The following is an 18239-nucleotide window of genomic DNA, read 5'->3' as shown; positions in this document are numbered from 1 at the left end:
AGAGCGGGCCTCCAACTCTGTAAAGCCACCTGAGGCCTACCCTTACTTGGTGAGTGAACTTTGCTGTTTAGAGTGGGAGTTTGTGCTGCCTCATACAGGAAACTGCTTCCTTGGGAAATTGGACTCTAGCCTCTGGCTTTGCAAAGGTTGGGGCAGCCCTCCCTCTGGCCCTCATTCCAGCTGCCCCTTCCTGGGAAGAAATGCCAGAGAGGAACCCAGGAGTTCTCTTTTGGACCTATGGAAGACTCTCTCCATCGGTCATATTTCTCTATGCCAGTTATTTCCGTTTAATTAAGTGGGTTGCTGGTGGAGCCTCCTCAGTACTTCGGGATTTTGCTACCCAAAATGTGGTGCAAGGCCCAGCCTAGATCACCTGGGAGCTTCTTGGAAGTGCAGGATCTCAGGCTTTAACCTAGATCTGATTTAGAGCCTGCATTTTAACTGGATCGCAGGTGACTCTAAGCATGTTAAAGTTCGGGAAGTGCTGCCCTAGGAGGTACTAGGGAATTGTTTTTTCCTCAAACCTGCCTAATCATGAGGATCACCTGAGATGCTTGTTTCTGTGTGTTATCAAATCTTAGGTCTCACTGATTGGAAGATCACTCACATTTCAAAGATGTTAAAATATCCTATATGTTTTTATAAAGGGGTGTGCTTTAGAATCATTAAGTTCCAGCAATAGTGCTAATTCCAGATCCTGAGAAACTCTTTTAAACTAATACAAGTGATTATCATCATCTGGCAAGTTTGGAAAAACCTGATCCAGAAGAGTGGTTCTCAACTTTTGTTGTACTTTGGAATTTACCCAGAGAGCTTTAAAAAATAATACTGATCTAATTGGTCTGGAATACAGTCTAGGTGTGGAGATTTCCAAATTTCCCCAGGTGATTCTAATGCGCAGCCAAGGAGTTGAGGAGTTAACCTGAGCTTGAAGGGCTTAACATGTTCTTTCCTTTTAGAGTGGAATTGCACTGTAGTGGCCTGTGCATTTGGACTGAGAAGCTGGGAGGGAGCCCCAGGGCCTCCCACCTACCAGGTACCCTGAGCCATTGCTGAGCTCCTTCCTCCTTCCACCACCTTTCAGCTGCATATCTGAGCATCTGGCTGAGAAGCCCTGGGCCTGGAGCCCAGACTCTCAGGGCTGATGGAGAAATAGGTAGCCGCCACGGTGCCTTCCCTAGTGATCATGTTTTCCCAATCAAAAATTGGCAAGTGCTTCTTGACTTAAAACAGGAGAGTGTCTTTGAAATTGTGATTGTCTTGGAATCTTGGCTATAAGGTTTCAGTAATTATACCTCCCCAGCCCAGCCCTAGCCTACCCACAATATTGGTAACCTACACCTAGGCCAGAGCTGTGCTGAAGCCTGTTGTGTTCAGAGCAGGGGACTGCCAGCCACTGTGCTGGCCGAGTTAATGTGGCTCCTATCAGTTCATTCTCACACTAACTTCAAGGTAAGTGCTCTGTCCCCAGTTTACAGACCAGAGAACTGAGACTTGAGGGGTAAGTAACCTGTTCAAGGTCCTATAGTTTAATGAGCAAATCAAGTGATCCTTCTTCCCACGACCCCCACATAAGCAGCCAGTGAAAGAACACTTGGAGGAAACAGGCAACATGCATGAGCTCGAAAACAGTAGCACTTGCAATGTTAAAGGAACCACTAACTTGTTTGACGCATGAAGAAAATGTTCGAGCTTGTTCCTTTTTCAGCTACCACCTCTGCAAACTTCTGTGCTGCTCCTACTTGTTTTGTAGTTTGCTGGGCTCCCATTCCGACTACTAAGCTGAGTAAGAGAGCTCCTGACCCTTGCCTGGCCTCTAATTGTGCTGACCCATCCTGATGCCAGTGACCTCCTGCCTGCCGTCTTCAGCTCTGATGCCTTTCGAAACTGTGACTGTTCTACTTTATTATTGCATTTGGGTTCAGTGACCTGGTGGAGTAGGAAAAGCATGTACGTGCTATTCCCATTTAGAAACACAGAAATATGATCCTCACATTAATAAACAAATTAGCATCAAAATCAGCTAGAGCTTGGGGCGCCTGGGTGGCGCAGTCGGTTGAGCGTCCGACTTCAGCCAGGTCACGATCTCACGGTCCGTGAGTTCGAGCCCTGCGTCGGGCTCTGGGCTGATGGCTCGGAGCCTGGAGCCTGTTTCCGATTCTGTGTCTCCCTCTTTCTCTGTCCCTCCCCCGTTCATGCTCTGTCTCTCTCTGTCCCAAAAATAAATAAACGTTGAAAAAAAAAAAAAAAATCAGCTAGAGCTCAGGAGTCCTACTCACAGCCTGATAACCAATCATTTTGAGTGAAGAAAGACTCACCATTTCCCAACAAATTTGGTCCTGTTTCCTGAGCTAAGGGGAGACCTCAGGATCTGTCTTACCCTCAGTGATGGGGATTGTGGAGAAAGCCTTGTCTCAGCTGGAGTAGGGAGGTCATGAATGAAGAACTGCCCTCAGGACCTTCCAGTCCAAAGGAAGAGGTGGGGTAAATTCACAGAGAAGCAGCTGAATTGAAGGAACACTGTGCTAGTGCTGGAGAATTCAAAGCTGTTTAAAACCTACCCTCCACCCCTGGTAGGAAAGACCATTATAAACACATTTAACTGTCAGACTGAAAAATTCTGTAGAAGAAAGGAGGGAGCAACTAAAATGAACAGACTTGCAACAGAGAAAGCAGAACAACAATATAAACGGAGGTAAGGCATTTTGGGGAGAGGAAAGAAAGCATGAGAGAATGCATGGAGGCCCGAGGTGCAACGTGTGCTCTGGGAAGACTGGGAAATGAGATGTGACTGGTGGGGCAGGAGAGGGAAAGGTGCAGGGAAAGGTGCGTGGAGAGGAGGGCTGGGAGAGGACAACAAAGGGGCATTGGGGCTAGCCAGTGAGGGCCTGGAATGACAGGGCATGGCTAGAGCCATTTGAATACTTACAAACTAGTATGGGTGGATGCAGCTGTATGGAGTTGTAAACAATGCTGGGGGACAGGTTGCTTGAACAAGCTGAGAAACCAGAACCGAGTAGCTTGGTTCCAGAAGGATCTAAGCATAGGGGATGCTTTGGGAAACTGTTCTGGCCAAGGATCTTTGTGAGGCTGGAGGTGTTCTCTCCAGAGTCCGGTGTCTGCAGAGTGGTCTGGCCTAGTGGGGAGGCTGACATCACAAGTGAGCTGCGGGCCAGGGGCTAAGAGAAGCCTTCTTCAGAGAATTAAGGAGCATACTTGAGTGGGGGCCCAGGGTTCAGGGAGGGCCATTTAAGGAACCATCTGGTGAATAGAGTAGGAGGGAGGGAGCTGTATTTAGAGCTAGGGAAGATCTCAGAGGCTCAAAGACAACATTATGGCCCCAACATGAAAGAAGCTGGAGGCCAAAGAGGATGACTCACTCCTTCACTTTCCAAACTGTTTTTGCGTAGACAGTGAACCCCGCTTAGATTCTTACTGGTGTTGTGTAGGTGGAGAGATCGATGCTTAGCTGTAATCAGGACACACTTCCTAGCAGGCACTGTGTACCAAATGGCCTGGAAATAGGGGAGGGTTGTGGGGTGAAGGGTGTGTTGCAGATGGGACTAGGGAGGAGCATGAAGGGACTAGTGAACCGGTTTGCCTGGGTAGGGTGGAGGGCAGGGATTGCCACCTATGGGCTGGTTAGGTAAGTAGGTCCGGATTAAGGGAGAATCCGAATGAGACCTAGCCCAATGCAAGCTACCGCCCCTTAAAACTATGTCAAAATATGCATTTTATCAGAGTACAGTTGACATTCTACATGGTTACCTGCTGCTTGATTTTTAATTTTGAGATTTATTTTGTCATTCATTGTTGAGAGCCCAACAGCTTCAAGATTCCTAAAGATCCCAAGACCAATTTAGTCTGGGATTAAGACCCAGGAGGGTCTGTTGGGAGTGGGGTGTGGAGGCTGTTACAGATTTGTTTGTTGTTTCCTATTCCCTTGATTTATATAAAAGTAATGGCTATGCATGGTAGACAATTTTTTAAATGCAGTTAAGTATAAAGAAGGAAATATAATTCCCAATTCTACCACCCACAGATAATCATTTGTAAACTTTTTGGTGTGTCTGTTTTCTATGCATATATGTCATATAATTAGGGCCATACTGTATGTACAGATTTTTACATTCATTTTTTTGAAACCAAACTTTACATTGTAAACATTTCCACCTCATTAAGAAATTCTCCAAGAACAATTTTTAATTGTTGTATTTCATTGCATGCATATGACAAAATTGAAACATTTCCCTATTGTTGGACCTTTATGTTTCCAGCCTTTCTATATGATAAACATTGCAGTGATGAACAAATTCGTGCATATTTTTCTGGCAGCTCTTTAGAAGAACAATTTCCTGAAAGTGGAATTACTAGGTTAAATAATAGGAACTTTTGGAAGACTCTTGATTATGTATTACCAAATGGCTTTCAGAAAGATTATGTTGATGTTCGTGTCCAGTAGTGTATGTGTGTCCCATCTCACTACACCCTTGCGTGTATTAGGATTTTTTCCCCTTAATCTTTGCTAAGTTGATGGGTAAACATCGTTATTTCCTTTGTTTTATTGGTTTGATTGCTTCTTTGTGAGGTGAACTCCCCCACCGCCATGTTTATGGAGGCCATAGTTTTTTGAGTTTGCCCAGGGTAAGGAGGAGCAGCAGGCAGAAATCAATAGATGTGACACCAGACACACACAGATAGTAGGGTCCAGGGTCCAGAATCCAGCTTGGGGAGAGGTGGGGGAGGCAGAGTTTGGGAAGGAATTTGGCTGTAGGGGAGAACTGGGAGGAGCTGGACAAACAGCATTAATACAACTGGGTGTGGGGAACAAAGGGCTCCCACAGGTGGAGAAATAGGGAAAAGATTAATTACTGCTAATACACTTGATTATGTTTAGTGAAGTCTTAGCTCCCCCCTTTCCCCCCCGTTCCCTTTAGGTAGGATTCTGTGTTACTTGGGAGTGGGGGTGCTGGCTGGGTGGGGTGTCTGCAGTTCTCCAAACATCCCAACTCCACTTCTTTCTAGGCCACCAAGAGAATCATCACCATATGAGGTTGTCAACAGGGAACTAAGGACAAGGACATAGCAATGATAAGACACAGACAATAACTGAGTAGTAACTACAGGCCAGGCACTGCTCTAAGCACTTAATTTATATTAACTCATTTATCCTAACGACCACTATACAAAGCAGGGTCTCTTACAGTCATTTTCCAGAGGAAATAGGAGCACAGAGAGTCCAGTAACTTCCCCGTCAATCACAAAGTAGGTGGAAGAGTCTGGAATTGAACCCAGGCATTCTGGCTACAGAGCCTAAGCTTTTAACCAATAAATACATAAGTAAATGTAGGAAGGAGAGCCTGGATTGCAGGACACACCCTGTTTTATCTATGCCTGCCAGAAGAAAGCAGAGGACCCGGAATGAGAATGCCCAGGAATGACTTCTAAAAGTGAATGAATGGGGGTGCCTGGCTGGCTCAGTTGGTGGAGCTTGTGGCTCTTGATCTTGGGGTTGTGAGTTCGAGCCCTACCTTTGGTGTAGAGATTACTTAAAAATAAAATCTTAAAAAACAAAATGAATGAGTCCTGAGACAATACTAGTTATCTTTTATGGGCCATCGACTTTGTGCCAGGCATCGTGCAAAGGTGCTTAACGTTTCATGCTCAGAACAACTCCCTTGAGTGCAATTACACCGCCCCATTTCACTGATGAGGAAGCTGACGCACAACGCTTGCCCAAGACCCGCCTGGCTAACTGCGGAGTGGCGGCTGCCCACGTGGCGAGGGGAAGAGGAACACGGCGGGGGCGGGGCCTGCCCGGAGGGGGCGGGGCCTCGGGCACAGCGGGGCCTGGGGCGGCTGAGACGCCCTGAGGCGCTGGCTAGGCTTCGGTGGGGTCGCACCTGTTGCGTGACTCCACCACAGTCCAGCTACGATAGTCCGATCCTGAACACCCAGAGAGTGTTGAAAGAAGCACAGACGAGTTCCGGGTCCTGCTCTCTGGGGAGCACGTGGCCTGCTCGCCTCCTGAGCAGACAGCTGGAAGTCGGGACTCCCCGGGGTCTTCGAGGCTAGTTCAGCGGCCGAGGTCCGCGGAGGTCCGTCTCCCGCCTGCGGGCAATTTTGAAAGACTGCCTTACTTCTTCCATCTCGGTGCCAGAGCCAGGGATCCTTGGAGCGATTTGGCCAGGGTCTGGGTTCAGCCCTCCTCCCCTCCCTTGCGACCCCAGCTTCCCGGTTGTGCGGACCCTGGCGGGCAGTCTCCCACATACCCCTCCGGGTTCCGGCAGTATGGCCTCAGGTGAGTGTCTGTGCCTGTGTCGGGGGGGGGGGGGGGGGGAGGGTCTCTGGGACAGAGAAGTACATGGCCAGGGAGACAAGAGGGTGGGGGTCTCAGCACAGTCTGCAGACCTAGAGAAGGTGGCCGTCTCCTCCTGGGGCAGGCCTGGGAAAGCAGAACCTGAGTGCGGAAAAGACAGAAAAGTCAGAAGTCGCTGGGTCTCCTTCCCAGACCCCCCAGAGACGCCCCTGCTTCCTGGCCTCTCTGCCTTCCTAGAAGGTAGCGCCTGCCGACCAGTGGAATTTTCCCAAGACAGGCTCCTCCCTACTGGGTTGGGATTCTCTGTTCTACCCCATCCTCCCAGAGCTGGGCTACCCCTGGGGCTGGGTGTCTGACGGAGAAGAGAAAAGGGGACTGTGTCCCAGAGGGGCTGGGTTTTCACGGAGCATGCCTGCTCTGAAAGAAGTGTGTTCTGAGCTTGGAGCTGGCGCTGGATTCCTGTTTATTATGATTTTTTTCTCCCATGCTGGCTGGACCAGCTAGCCGGGACTTTGACTCCTTTGCCCCAGATCCCTGACAAGGGGCAAGGGCTCTGAAAGGGTCAGTGGAGTGCTAAGGGCTGGCCCTTCCCCATCTTGTTTGCTCACCTCCATCCCCCCAGGCCCAGCACCCATCAGTCGCGTCACTCCGGGGTCTGAGGAGGGAAGGGAAGGGATAAGAGGCGGGGATGGAGGTCCCCCTCCCCGAGGTTGCCTAGACAACATCAGAAATCGTGGCCAGGGCCTCTTCCGCCTGCGGGGCTTCTGCTTCCTGCATCAGTCACTCCCGCTGAGGGCGGGGCGGAGGAAGGGGTTGGATGTGGCAGAGCCAGGCCCAGCTGGTGCGGCTCAGACTCCCCCCGCCATCTCCGCGGCGCGAGCCATGGCATCCAACCCATCTGGCGCCGGCAGTCCCAAGGCCAAATATCCCTTTAAGAAGCTGGCCAGCCTGCAGGCCTCCTCTGCAGTACCAGGTGAGTGTGTGCTTCCTGGCCTCAGCCACTGGCTCTACTCCACCACCGCTGGCCCTGGCTACTGGTCCCATCAGAGGGGGTACCCCTTCTCCTGCGCCCTCTCTGCGGTGGTGCCCCTTGTCCTCTATCCCAGGGACGGCTGGCTTGGGAGGTGGTGCAGAGAGGGCGGTGGGGTGGAAGATGACAGGTCTCTATGTTCTATGTTGGGGGTGCTGCCCTCTGTAATGAGGAGTGGGTGCGGGTGTGGGTGCAGCAAGAGGTGTGTTTGCACACGTGTCAGCATGTGGATGTGCTTAAGACCGTTTGCATGTGGAGTGTGTGTGAATGGAGAGGGAGATGTGTGGGACTGACTGGTTTGTGGGCTGGCCACACTGCTGGCAGCTGTGGCTTCACCAGACAGTCTCAGGCTGTCCTGTGGTTAGTGCCCCTTCCTAGGACCCGAGGTCCGTATTCCCCTTCCTGGGGGTCTGATGTTAGGGCACGCTTGTTGCTACCAGGCATCCCAGGGCTGGGGGCTCAATGGTATCTGTTATTTGCTGTTTGCTCTCTCCTGGTTTGTCTTGTGAGCTTCCTCATAAGTATGGGGTGTCCTCGGGCCAGGCCTGTTTGGGGGCTCAGGCTGGGGCCACTGCCTGCCTGTGTGTGCTCCTACACCCTTTGGTTTGGCTCCTATTCTGATAGACATCTCTGCATCATTTGGAGCAGGCAGCGTGGAGTAGCTGTGCCCATCTCCCCGAGGGCTAGACTGCCTGAGTCTGTGCTTGCTGAGGGATATCTACCTGCCGTCTGCTGTCCCCAGGCTTCCTGACTAAGGAAGGACCGCCCCCATTTTGGTGACCTGGTCAAGCCAGTCTTTTCACCCCCTCCCCTCAGCAGCAGTCTGTACCTATAGCCTAATCATCCACCGCCTCTGTTTTCTTATGCCATTGAAGATCCTGACCTGAGGAAAGTAGTCCTGAGGGTCTGTGTTTTCTGTGTCCAGGTCTGGGCTATCCAGACAGTGTGTACCCTGGAGCTAGATCTGTACACCTTTGGGTGGTCACTCGGTGGGAGCATCTGATATCTATGGGTCAAAGCCTCGGACACCTCTCTGCCTACTAAGGCAGTCTTGGCAGTGAGCGAGGGGGCTCCAGGGCAGAGGGTAGATGAGGTGACAAGATCTTGGAGTTGATGGGAGCAGTCCCTTCTGGCTTTTGGTGGACTCCGCTTGTGTGCGTGTGTGTGTGTGTGTGTGTGTGTGTGTGTGTGTGTGTTGCAGTGGCACAGACTCAGGGGATGGGACTAGCAGACAGGCAGCTGGGTCTTCTAGGCCTGGCCTCAGGGAGTATATACCTCTAGTGAACCCCAGCAGCCCTGTGCAGGGGCCTGCAGCCTGGACGAATGGCTCTGGCTGCTGGAACCTGTCCTGGTGTCCCCTGCATTTCAGTGTAGATCTTAGGCCACCCTGCTAAGAGAGGAAGTTGAGATTAGGACCTTGGATTCAGCTCCTGTTGACCTGATATAGAGACCAGCCCCGGAGGTCTGTGGTTGGCCTCTCCTGCAGGGGGCTAGAATGGTGAGGAGTTGTGTAGGATCAAGGTTTTGGGGCAGGCAAGAACCTTGAGCTCTGTCTTACACCCTCTGTGTGGAACAAGTGCCCAGTTTTCTTTCCTCTTCCTGCTCTGCCCTCTTCCAAGTATGAGATTGTGTCTCTCCACCCACCCCACCCCCGCCCCCACACCCGTCTCCACCCCCATCAAGTTCTGTCCTCTTTGCTGCCATTCACTGCTTGGTTGTTTTGGTCTGAGCTGGGCCTCAGAACCTCTCACCCTCTCTAGTAGGTGGGAAAGTGAGAGGTGTTGGAGGGCCCCTGGAGTTCATAATCACAGATTATGGTGTTTTACAGAACACTTGCAGAAACGTATCTCTTTGAGCCTTGTGGCAGTTTGTGGCTAGGCAGGGCAGGACCCACTTATCACCCCATTATTATAGGACCTGAGGCCTCTGGGAGGCAGAGATATGCTATAAGTGGGAACAGTCAGACTCAAGTTCTCCAAATTCTAGTCCCTTATCTCCCATGCTTCTCCTGGATTGTTCGTCCCCAGTGATAAGCTTGAAACGGGGGGTTAGCAGTCTGGGCAGCTGTGAACCAGCCCCGCTGGGCGCAGAGAAACTCAGTAACTGGTCCCTACTTGGAGTGAGTCACTTCTCTTACTGCCACCCAACTTCTCTCCCTAGAAGAGGCTTTGTTTGTCTCAAGGAACCCCATAGTTAGGGGACCCAGGGGACTGTGGGGAGCAAAACAAGGCCTCTGGGCAGATGAAGTGGCCTGGGGCTGTTGTGTTTGGAAATGAGGGCTGCTCACCCCTACCTTTCTCCCCTCCTACCCTTTGGCCAGCAGGGCCCTATCCACTCACTATCCCCAATGGTAGTGCATTTTAAGGAGGCTTGGCCTCTCCCAGCCAGACTGCCCAGCCCTTATCAGCCTACCCTGGTCCACCCCCTTGGGGGCTCCACTTTAGGCTGGGCCCTGGTACTGTAGAGGTTAAGGCCCTGTTCACTTCTCCAGTTCCTCTCATTTCCCAACTCTGATGCTCCTTTCCTTGATTTCTGGCTCCCCTGGGCTTCCCTAGCCCCCTGCTTGCTGTCATCCTAGGGTCTCCCCTGCATGTTGCTGCACTTGGTACAGCCCGTGCCGGCCCCTTGAGCTGTCCTGGGGGACTGGCTACAGCTCCACTCAGCAAACAAGCGGGCCAGGGGCACAGGGCCGTTGGCTGGAGCTGCCTGAACTCTGCAGGTAGGACCCAGGCAGGCACCCGGGAGAGCAGGGGCTGGGTCCTGGATCTGGCGCAGGCACCTCCTCTTCCCTTTGTCCAGCCTTGGGACCCTACTCTGGGGGATCATGAAGTGGGTCCACAGACTTTAAAGCATGCTACCTGGGCAGAGCCTCCAATCTGTCCCTGAGACACGGTGGAGAGGGGAAAGGAGGCTGCTGGAAGGGAATATCCTTCAGAGCTGGCTGGGAAAGCCCAGTAGGGTGTGGAGAGCTTCCTGGTGGGGAGGGTGGGGCTGGTGAGCCCAAGGAGGGTCCTTCGGGGTTGGCTGGGAGCTCAGGCAGCCCCTGTAGACTAGCAGCTTCAAGGCCTTTAGTGCCAGCCTCCTGGTGGTACAGCTGAGGAGTTCTGTCCTCCATGTGGAGAGGCCCTGGCTTCTGACACTCCCTTCCCCAGGCCCTCCCTGGGGCCTCCGGCCCAGATCCTGGGGCCTCCGAGTGGCGCAGACTGTTTGTGGCAGCTCCCTTTGGAGGGGCAGCCAGCAGTGGGAGGGGCGGGCCGGGGCCAGGCCACATCTTGGCAGCCTTGGGGTCCTGGGGGAGAAGGCAGGCCACTGGGGAGGAGGTAGGGTTACTGCTGCCAACCAGGTCCTCCACTTCCTCTCCTCCTCTTCCCTTAGGGTCTGGTCTCCAGTTCAGAGCTAAGTGGCAGCTGTGACTTGCCTGGGCTGTGTAGGTCTGGGTTATCAGGTGCAGGCCCTGGTTTCTTGAGGAGGATTGCTGAGGCCAGGGGCAGGTCTGCTCCTGGCCTGGCCGGCCTGGAAGCTGTGGGCTGGGGATTGCTAGCGTGACCACCGGGTCCTTAATGAGCACCGTGTGTGTGTGTGTGTGTGTGTGTGTGTGTGTGTGTGTGTGTATGTATGTATGTGTGTGTGTGTGTGTGTACGTGTGCCTGCCTGCACAGGGTCTCCTGCTTACTGAGGCAGTGGTTTCTAGTCCAGGATTCACAGTCTTATTCCTGGAGTGAGGGAATCCACTTGCTCTAGGGGCAGACTCAGGACCCCCACTCCTGAGCCTGGAATGCGTGAGGGGCCCTGTGCTAGATTGTGAGGGTGAGATCCTTTGGGAGCCACACGCAGGCCCATTCCTCAGTCTCTGAGGGGGGACTGCCCACTTTCCAAGCCCTGGCCTCTCTCTGGGGCAGGCCTGGGGCCTGTGGGGACCCAGCGCTTCTAGTGCGCACAGGCCCTGCCCTCCACCCTTTGACCCTGGCATCACTGTCTCCACAGAGGCTCGGGGTGGGCTGGGGGCCCCTCCGCTGCAGTCTGCCCGATCCCTGCCAGGCCCTGCCCCCTGCCTCAAGCACTTCCCACTCGACCTACGCACGTCTATGGATGACAAATGCAAGGAGATTGCCGAGGTATCGCCTGACACCTCACCCTGTGTCCCTCCACCGCTGTCCCCATGCCCTGTCTCTGCTCCCCACACCCCTCCATCTCAGCTGTCCCCTTACTTCACGCTTGGCTGTGCCCTGATCCCTAGCCTCTCCCAGGTACCTCCAGCTCCTGCTGCCCTTACCCCATCCCTAGACTCGGCAAGTGAGGGCCCGGCAGCTGAGGGCTAGGACACACTGACCCTTCCTTCCCTCCCACCAGGAGCTGTTCAGCCGCTCCCTGGCTGAGAGCGAGCTCCGTAGTGCCCCGTACGAGTTCCCTGAGGAGAGCCCCATTGAGCAGCTGGAGGAGCGGAGGCAGCGCCTGGAGAGGCAGATCAGCCAGGATGTCAAGTAAGCCCCCAGCCCCAGCTATGGCAGCTATGGGTTGGACCAGGCACAGTCAGCTGCAGGGGTGGGGGGGTGGGGCACAGCCTGGCAGCCACTGTTGTAGGGGGACACAGCCAGGTAGCAGTAGGAGAGGGCACAGCCTGACAGCTGTAGGGTTGGGGGTAGGGGGCACAGGGTAATCTGCCCAGTGTCCCTCCGTCTCTACTGGGACACTTTCAGAGCCCTGTCTCTGTCCCTCTCCCATCCTGTCCCTCTCTCTGGGGCCCACTAGGGAGCAGCATAGAGCAGCGGTCTGAAACACAGGCTTTGGAGTTAGGCTGTTGAATTCTGGTTCTGTCTTCTACCCACCAGAGTGGCCTAGAACATGCTGCTCAACTTCTGGGTGTGCTTTCTCATATCTAATGCGGGCAAGCCAGCACCCACAGTGCAGGGTTCTACAGCCCCACGAGGCCATGAGGAACAACATGTGCACGGCAGCCAGCACGGTTTGCGGACCTGGGAACAAGGGCTGTCTCTTGTCATCTGCCTGACCTCTTGCCCTTCTCACTTCTAGGCTGGAGCCAGATATCCTGCTTCGGGCCAAGCAAGATTTCCTGAAGACAGACAGTGAATCAGACTTCCAGTGAGGAGGGCAGAGGGGCACAGGGGATGTGGGGGTGTGGGGCTGGGGCCTGTCCTGCCGCTGGCTCCAGCCCCCTCCCTTCTACTCTCCCCCTGTAGGCTCTTCAAGGAGCAGAGCGAGGGGCAAGGTGACCGGGGCCTGCGGGACCGAGACGTGGTGCTAGAGCGGGAATTTCAGCGGGTCACCATCTCCGGCGAGGAGAAGTGTGGGGTCAGTGTGGTCAGGGCCTTGGGTCTCACTCCCCTCAATTCCACGGTGTTCCATTGGCCGGCTCCCCCAGCTTGGGAACTGGGTGGGCCTACGTGGGCATTTCTTGTTTCAAAAGCTGGAGGGGCAGAGGGTCTGGCTGTTAGCTAGTTGATGTGCTGTTTCTAGGGTCAAGGCCTTGGGGAAGAGGCGAGGGTGGGCCTGGTGTGGGTCTGAGACCAAGGAGAGTGACCCCATGTCCTTGTCTCCAGGTGCCATTCACAGACCTGCTGGATGCAGCCAAGAGTGTGGTGCGGGCACTTTTTATCCGGGAGAAGTACATGGCCCTGTCACTGCAGAGTTTTTGCCCTACCACCCGGCGGTATCTGCAGCAGCTGGCTGAGAAGCCTCTGGAGACACGGACCTATGAGCAGGGCCCTGACACCCCTGTGTCTGCTGGTGGGACCCCCATTCATGCCCTACTCTAAGTGCCCTGGTGTCCCAGGCTCCCTGAGCCTGGTGCCTAGAAACCTCCACCCTGCCTGCTTCTTCCCACCCAGGCTCATTCCAGCCTCTCCGTACATGGTGGGTGGAGGCAGGGGCAGGAGCTCTCGCCCTCTATGGAGCCTCTGGGCTGGGCAGTGGGTGGCCAGGAGGAGCCTTGGCCCTGACTCCACCCTCCCTATCCCTGTAGATGCCCCGGTGCACCCCCCTGCGCTGGAGCAGCACCCATATGAGCACTGTGAGCCGAGCACCATGCCTGGGGACCTGGGTTTGGGTCTGCGCATGGTGCAGGGCGTGGTGCACGTCTACACCCGCAGGGAACCTGATGATCAGTAAGCCGGTGTGGGGAGTGCTGGGGCGGGGGGAGCTGTGTGGGGGCTGCATTGGCTTAGGGGGTTCCATGGGGCACGACGTGCTCTTCTCACCTAAGCTCTCACTATGTGTCAGTTGCTCAGAGATGGAGCTGCCGTACCCTGACCTGCAGGAATTTGTGGCAGATGTCAACGTGCTCATGGCCCTGATTATCAATGGCCCCATGTGAGTCCCTGCCTGTCCCGGACATTTGGCTCCCTTCCCAGCCTGGACTCTCCAGCCTCAGCCCTGCCCCAGTCACCTGCCACCATCTCTCACCCCTTCTCAGTCACTGAGTCCTAGACTTTCCTTCTGTCTTTGCCCCCTGGGCAGTCTCAGTCCTGCACCCTCCCACCCCCTCCCTCTCTGCCTCCTTACCCAGGCCCTCCCCAGGTGCCTCTTCTAGAGCCCTGCCGTGTTCTCTTCCTGCCCAGAAAGTCCTTCTGCTACCGTCGGCTACAGTACCTGAGCTCCAAGTTCCAGATGCACGTGCTGCTCAACGAGATGAAGGAGCTGGCCGCCCAGAAGAAGGTTCCACACCGAGACTTCTACAACATCCGCAAGGTGGGCCCCCACACCATGTCCGGTCCTGCACCCCTGCCTGGCCTCCCTTGCAGGGCCTGGACCCCCTGCCCAGCATTCCTTGTGCAGAGTCCTCTCCTAGCCCAAGCCCCAGGCTCTCTTGGCCTCCAGGGAACCCAGCAGCCCCGTTCCACCCCAGGTGGACACGCACATCCACGCCTCGTCCTGCATGAACCAGAAGCACCTGCTGCGTTTTATCAAACGGGCGATGAAGTGGCACCTGGAGGAGATCGTGCACGTGGAGCAGGGCCGCGAGCAGACGCTGCGGGAGGTCTTTGAGAGCATGAATCTCACTGCCTATGACCTGAGTGTGGACACGCTGGACATGCACGCGGTCTGTCCTGGTGGCCCAGGGGCGGGGGGGCCGGGTCAGTATGTGAACCAGGGGCAGGGGTGACCTGGGCCTGCCTGTTTTCCCCAGGACAGAAACACCTTCCATCGCTTTGACAAGTTCAATGCCAAATACAACCCCATTGGGGAGTCTGTCCTCCGAGAGATCTTCATCAAAACCGACAACAGGGTCTCTGGAAAGTACTTTGCCCACATTATCAAGGTGAGGAGGAGTGGCTGCCAGGGCCCATGTGCAGGGGCAGCAGCCTTGAGCAGCCCTTCCCCAGACCGTGGGAGTCTGGTGTCAGGGAGGCAGGTGAGGAAGGTGGGTAAGAGGCATGAAGACGTGTGACGGAGCACACATGGTGGGTGCAGAGACAGGGACGGTGGGAGCCTGAGTGTGATGGTTGCCCCATGTGTGTCTCTCAGGAGGTGATGTCAGACCTGGAGGAGAGCAAATACCAGAACGCGGAGCTGCGACTCTCCATCTATGGGCGCTCAAGGGACGAGTGGGACAAGCTGGCCTGTTGGGCCGTGAAGCACAAAGTACACTCCCCCAACGTGCGCTGGCTCGTGCAAGTGCCCCGCCTCTTGTGAGTGGCCCTTGGAGTGGGAGGGAGCGTGGGGGCCAGAGTTCCAGGGGCCAGGGCCTACCTCCTGCCCGCCAGGGATGGCTGACCCCCCCGTCCCAGCCAAGCCCTCTGAGTAGAAGAGGAACTGCCCGGTTCCACTCATGGTCTGTCCAGCCTGGCCCACCCAGTGTGGTTCAAAAGTGCTTCTTTGATTTTGGGCCAAGCTCTGGTGCCTACTGACCTGCACGTCCTGTGTGCGTACGTCCCGCCTGCAGTGACGTGTACCGTACCAAGGGCCAGCTGGCCAACTTCCAAGAGATGCTGGAGAACATCTTCCTGCCACTGTTTGAGGCCACTGTGCACCCTGCCAGCCACCCCGAGCTGCACCTCTTCTTGGAGCACGTGAGGGGGCGGCACAGGGCGGGGTGTGGGGAGGGTTGCTGGCCTCAGGTGCGGCTGTAGCTCTGGGCCTGACCCTGGGGTCCTGTGTCAGGTGGATGGCTTTGACAGTGTGGATGATGAGTCTAAGCCCGAGAATCACGTCTTCAACCTGGAGAGTCCTCTCCCCGAGGCTTGGGTGGAGGAGGACAATCCACCCTATGCCTACTACCTGTACTACACCTTTGCCAACATGGCCATGCTGAACCATCTGCGCAGGTGCGTGCTCCACCAGGGTAGGGTCTCTACTCCCCCCACTGTCTCTCCCGCTTCCCTGGCCTGGGGCCACCAGAGCCCTGACCCTCCTCCTGCCCCAACTCCTGGACCCAGTGCGTTCTTTCTACGCCCTCAGGGCTCCATGGCTCAGCTCTCAGAGCCAAGAATCTGCCCCTGGCCCCTTGTCCCAGACCCACACGGTCACTGGGTGGGGACTCAGGGGCCCAGGCTCGGGAGCTGACACTATCTTTATGCCCCCAGGCAGAGGGGCTTCCACACATTTGTGCTGAGGCCGCACTGTGGGGAAGCCGGGCCCATCCACCACCTGGTGTCGGCCTTCATGCTGGCGGAGAACATCTCTCACGGGCTGCTTCTGCGTAAGGTCAGGGTGTGCACCTGCAGCCACCCCTCCCAATTGCTCACCTTCCTTTCAACCCTTTGGGCCTCATCAGCAGCTTATCTTCCTTCCCACCAAACCCTCAGTTTGCACTCTGCCTCACCCCAGCCTCCACAGGGAGGCCCCAGCTTGGATTTTGGCCATAAATGATTCTTTGTACATGAGACTGAGCCCGGACTCCCCCATCTCCTCTTCCTGTGGCCTGTGCCCTCCAGAACCGGGTATCCTCCCCAGCCCTGAGGCCTTCTGACAGGTCCTCCCTCCCTGTTGCCTGCCCAGGCCCCAGTCCTGCAGTACCTGTATTACCTGGCCCAGATTGGCATCGCCATGTCCCCACTCAGCAATAACAGCCTCTTCCTCAGCTATCACCGGAACCCGCTGCCTGAGTACCTGTCTCGTGGTCTCATGGTCTCGCTGTCCACTGACGATCCCCTGCAGTTCCACTTCACCAAGGTCAGAATCTGGAGGGCATCCAGGCCAGCGGTGGTTCTAGGCTGCAAAGGTCCCCCCCTTCCTTCCCCCGCCACCGCCTGGGCCTCAGGGCTGGTGCTGCCCCCTGCTGGTGGAATGTGCAGCATGTCATGGCAAATTCCGGGGAGAGTGGGGCGCGGGTACAGGATGAGGGTAGGGGTGGGCAGGGACTGGGTGGCAGGCCCGGGTGCACCTGTCTGAGGGAAACTGGCCTGTGCAGGAGCCACTGATGGAGGAATATAGCATCGCTACCCAGGTGTGGAAGCTCAGCTCCTGCGACATGTGTGAGCTGGCACGCAACAGTGTGCTCATGAGCGGCTTCTCCCACAAGGTACCACAGCCGCCCGCCCGGAACCTGGCAGACACCCTCTCCTCTCCTTCTCTGCATTTGGGGAGGTCCCAGGGGTGCTGGCCCTGGGATGGTTCAGGGCTGGGGCGTGGCCCCTGAAGGCCCTGCTTGATAACCGTGCCCACCGCAGGTGAAGAGCCACTGGCTGGGACCCAACTATACCAAGGAGGGCCCTGAGGGCAATGATATTCGCCGTACGAACGTGCCGGACATCCGTGTGGGCTACCGCTATGAGACCTTGTGCCAGGAGCTGGCGCTCATCACACAGGCTGTCCAGAGTGAGACGCTGGAGACCATCCCGGAGGAGGCTGGTGTCACCACAAGCCCGGGGCCTCAGTGAGCTTGGCCCACACAGGGCCCCCTGCATCTCAGCACCTCGACCACGTTTCATTCTCAGACCCCTCCCACCCTGTTGTGTCTGCATGTGTCTGTTCTTTGTTCTGTCCCGCATGTCTCCAGCCTGGATCTGTCCCTGTGCCACCTCTGTGAAAGTGGTGCCCAGAATCTGCTTTGCCCTTGTCTGGGCCTGAAGGCCTGGCTTTGCTGGCTGCCCTGCCAATGGCCCTGTCCCAGGACCCTCTGAAGCCTGGCTGTCCTGTGGGCATCTAAGTGTCCACAGGGGCTAGGGATGGTTGAGGGGGGCTGGCCCCTCTAGCCCTTGGGGTCCTGCCTGGGCAGATCTTGTCGTGTGTGTGTGTCCGGGGAGCAGTCAGGTGGGGCCCGTGCATACCTGCTGAGGGTCCGTGGAGCTCCAGCAGCTCTGTGGTGAGCACAGTTGGGCTGAACTCGGTCACAGCCCTCGCTGCCTGGACTCGGGCCTCGGAGGTGCTGGACCACCGCCTCCACCAAGTCACTGCCTAGCAGCCTTCTCCGTCCTTCCTCCGGTCTACATGCTCCTCTGGTGTCAGCTTCCTGTGCCTCTGTGGGAGGGGGCAGCTGCCCTGTGTTGTATCTGGAGCCATTGCAGCTGGAGGGTCCTGAATCTGTCACCAGCCCTGGAGGTGGTATCCCCACTGTGATCCCCAGAGTTTTGACCAGACCTGAATCCACTTGGTCCCCTGTGTTGTGTTCTGGACTGAGGTCTTTGCTGTGAAATGCAGTGTTTCATACAATCCCATCTTTCCTAGTGCATGAGAAATAAAGGTTATTTAAGTAATGAGGCAGGTGGGATGTCTATTGGGAGAGGGAGAGTCATGGTGGGGGTGGCTGAGGGTAGATCCAGGAGCACTGTGGGTAGAGGTACACAGCGAATCCTAAAGTGGGTGACTGGGCTTGGCCGATGTGTATTTGCACACGTGGAAACTGATGAAGGAAGCTGGGTGGGAGGAGAGGTCCACCAGGGACCCATCTGCTGCCCCAGGCTCTCATCCAGCCTGTCCCCCCTGAAGTAGACA

At 55.7% G+C, this 18239-nt stretch overlaps 1 protein-coding gene and 1 long non-coding RNA gene across 6 annotated transcripts; one reads left to right on the top strand and one right to left on the bottom strand.

The window, feature by feature from the left end:
- Nucleotides 1–5590: 5590 nt before the first annotated feature.
- LOC128773810 (uncharacterized) lies at nucleotides 5591–7039 on the bottom strand. Its single transcript, XR_008418204.1, has 2 exons — nucleotides 6928–7039; nucleotides 5591–6460 (listed from the first exon to the last, which is right to left on the bottom strand). It is a non-coding gene; the product is annotated as an uncharacterized LOC128773810 (long non-coding RNA).
- AMPD2 (adenosine monophosphate deaminase 2) lies at nucleotides 5821–18001 on the top strand. 5 transcript variants are annotated; one of them, XM_053891432.1, is made up of 18 exons: nucleotides 5821–6301; nucleotides 11334–11464; nucleotides 11700–11830; nucleotides 12381–12449; nucleotides 12548–12659; nucleotides 12908–13094; nucleotides 13330–13471; nucleotides 13587–13676; nucleotides 13925–14054; nucleotides 14212–14406; nucleotides 14494–14625; nucleotides 14832–14995; nucleotides 15250–15376; nucleotides 15468–15631; nucleotides 15890–16010; nucleotides 16305–16478; nucleotides 16717–16827; nucleotides 16976–18001. In XM_053891432.1, the coding sequence occupies exons 1-18, from the start codon at nucleotides 6292–6294 to the stop codon at nucleotides 17183–17185; spliced, it is 2400 nt and encodes a 799-aa protein (XP_053747407.1). In that variant the 5' UTR covers nucleotides 5821–6291; the 3' UTR covers nucleotides 17186–18001. The 5 variants fall into 5 exon arrangements, with proteins under 5 accessions (XP_053747407.1, XP_019313307.1, XP_019313308.1 ...); XM_019457762.2 differs by lacking the exon at nucleotides 5821–6301 and adding an exon at nucleotides 7049–7292; XM_053891444.1 differs by lacking the exon at nucleotides 5821–6301 and adding an exon at nucleotides 9956–10068.
- Nucleotides 18002–18239: the final 238 nt, after the last annotated feature.

The sequence above is a fragment of the Panthera pardus genome, unplaced genomic scaffold, assembly GCF_024362965.1.
Source record: "Panthera pardus isolate Hobbes unplaced genomic scaffold, ASM2436296v1 HiC_scaffold_11, whole genome shotgun sequence".
In the NCBI taxonomy this organism is placed as follows: Eukaryota; Metazoa; Chordata; class Mammalia; order Carnivora; family Felidae; genus Panthera; species Panthera pardus.
Note: the sequence above shows the minus strand (reverse complement) of the source record. Positions and strands in the feature narration are given on the sequence as shown.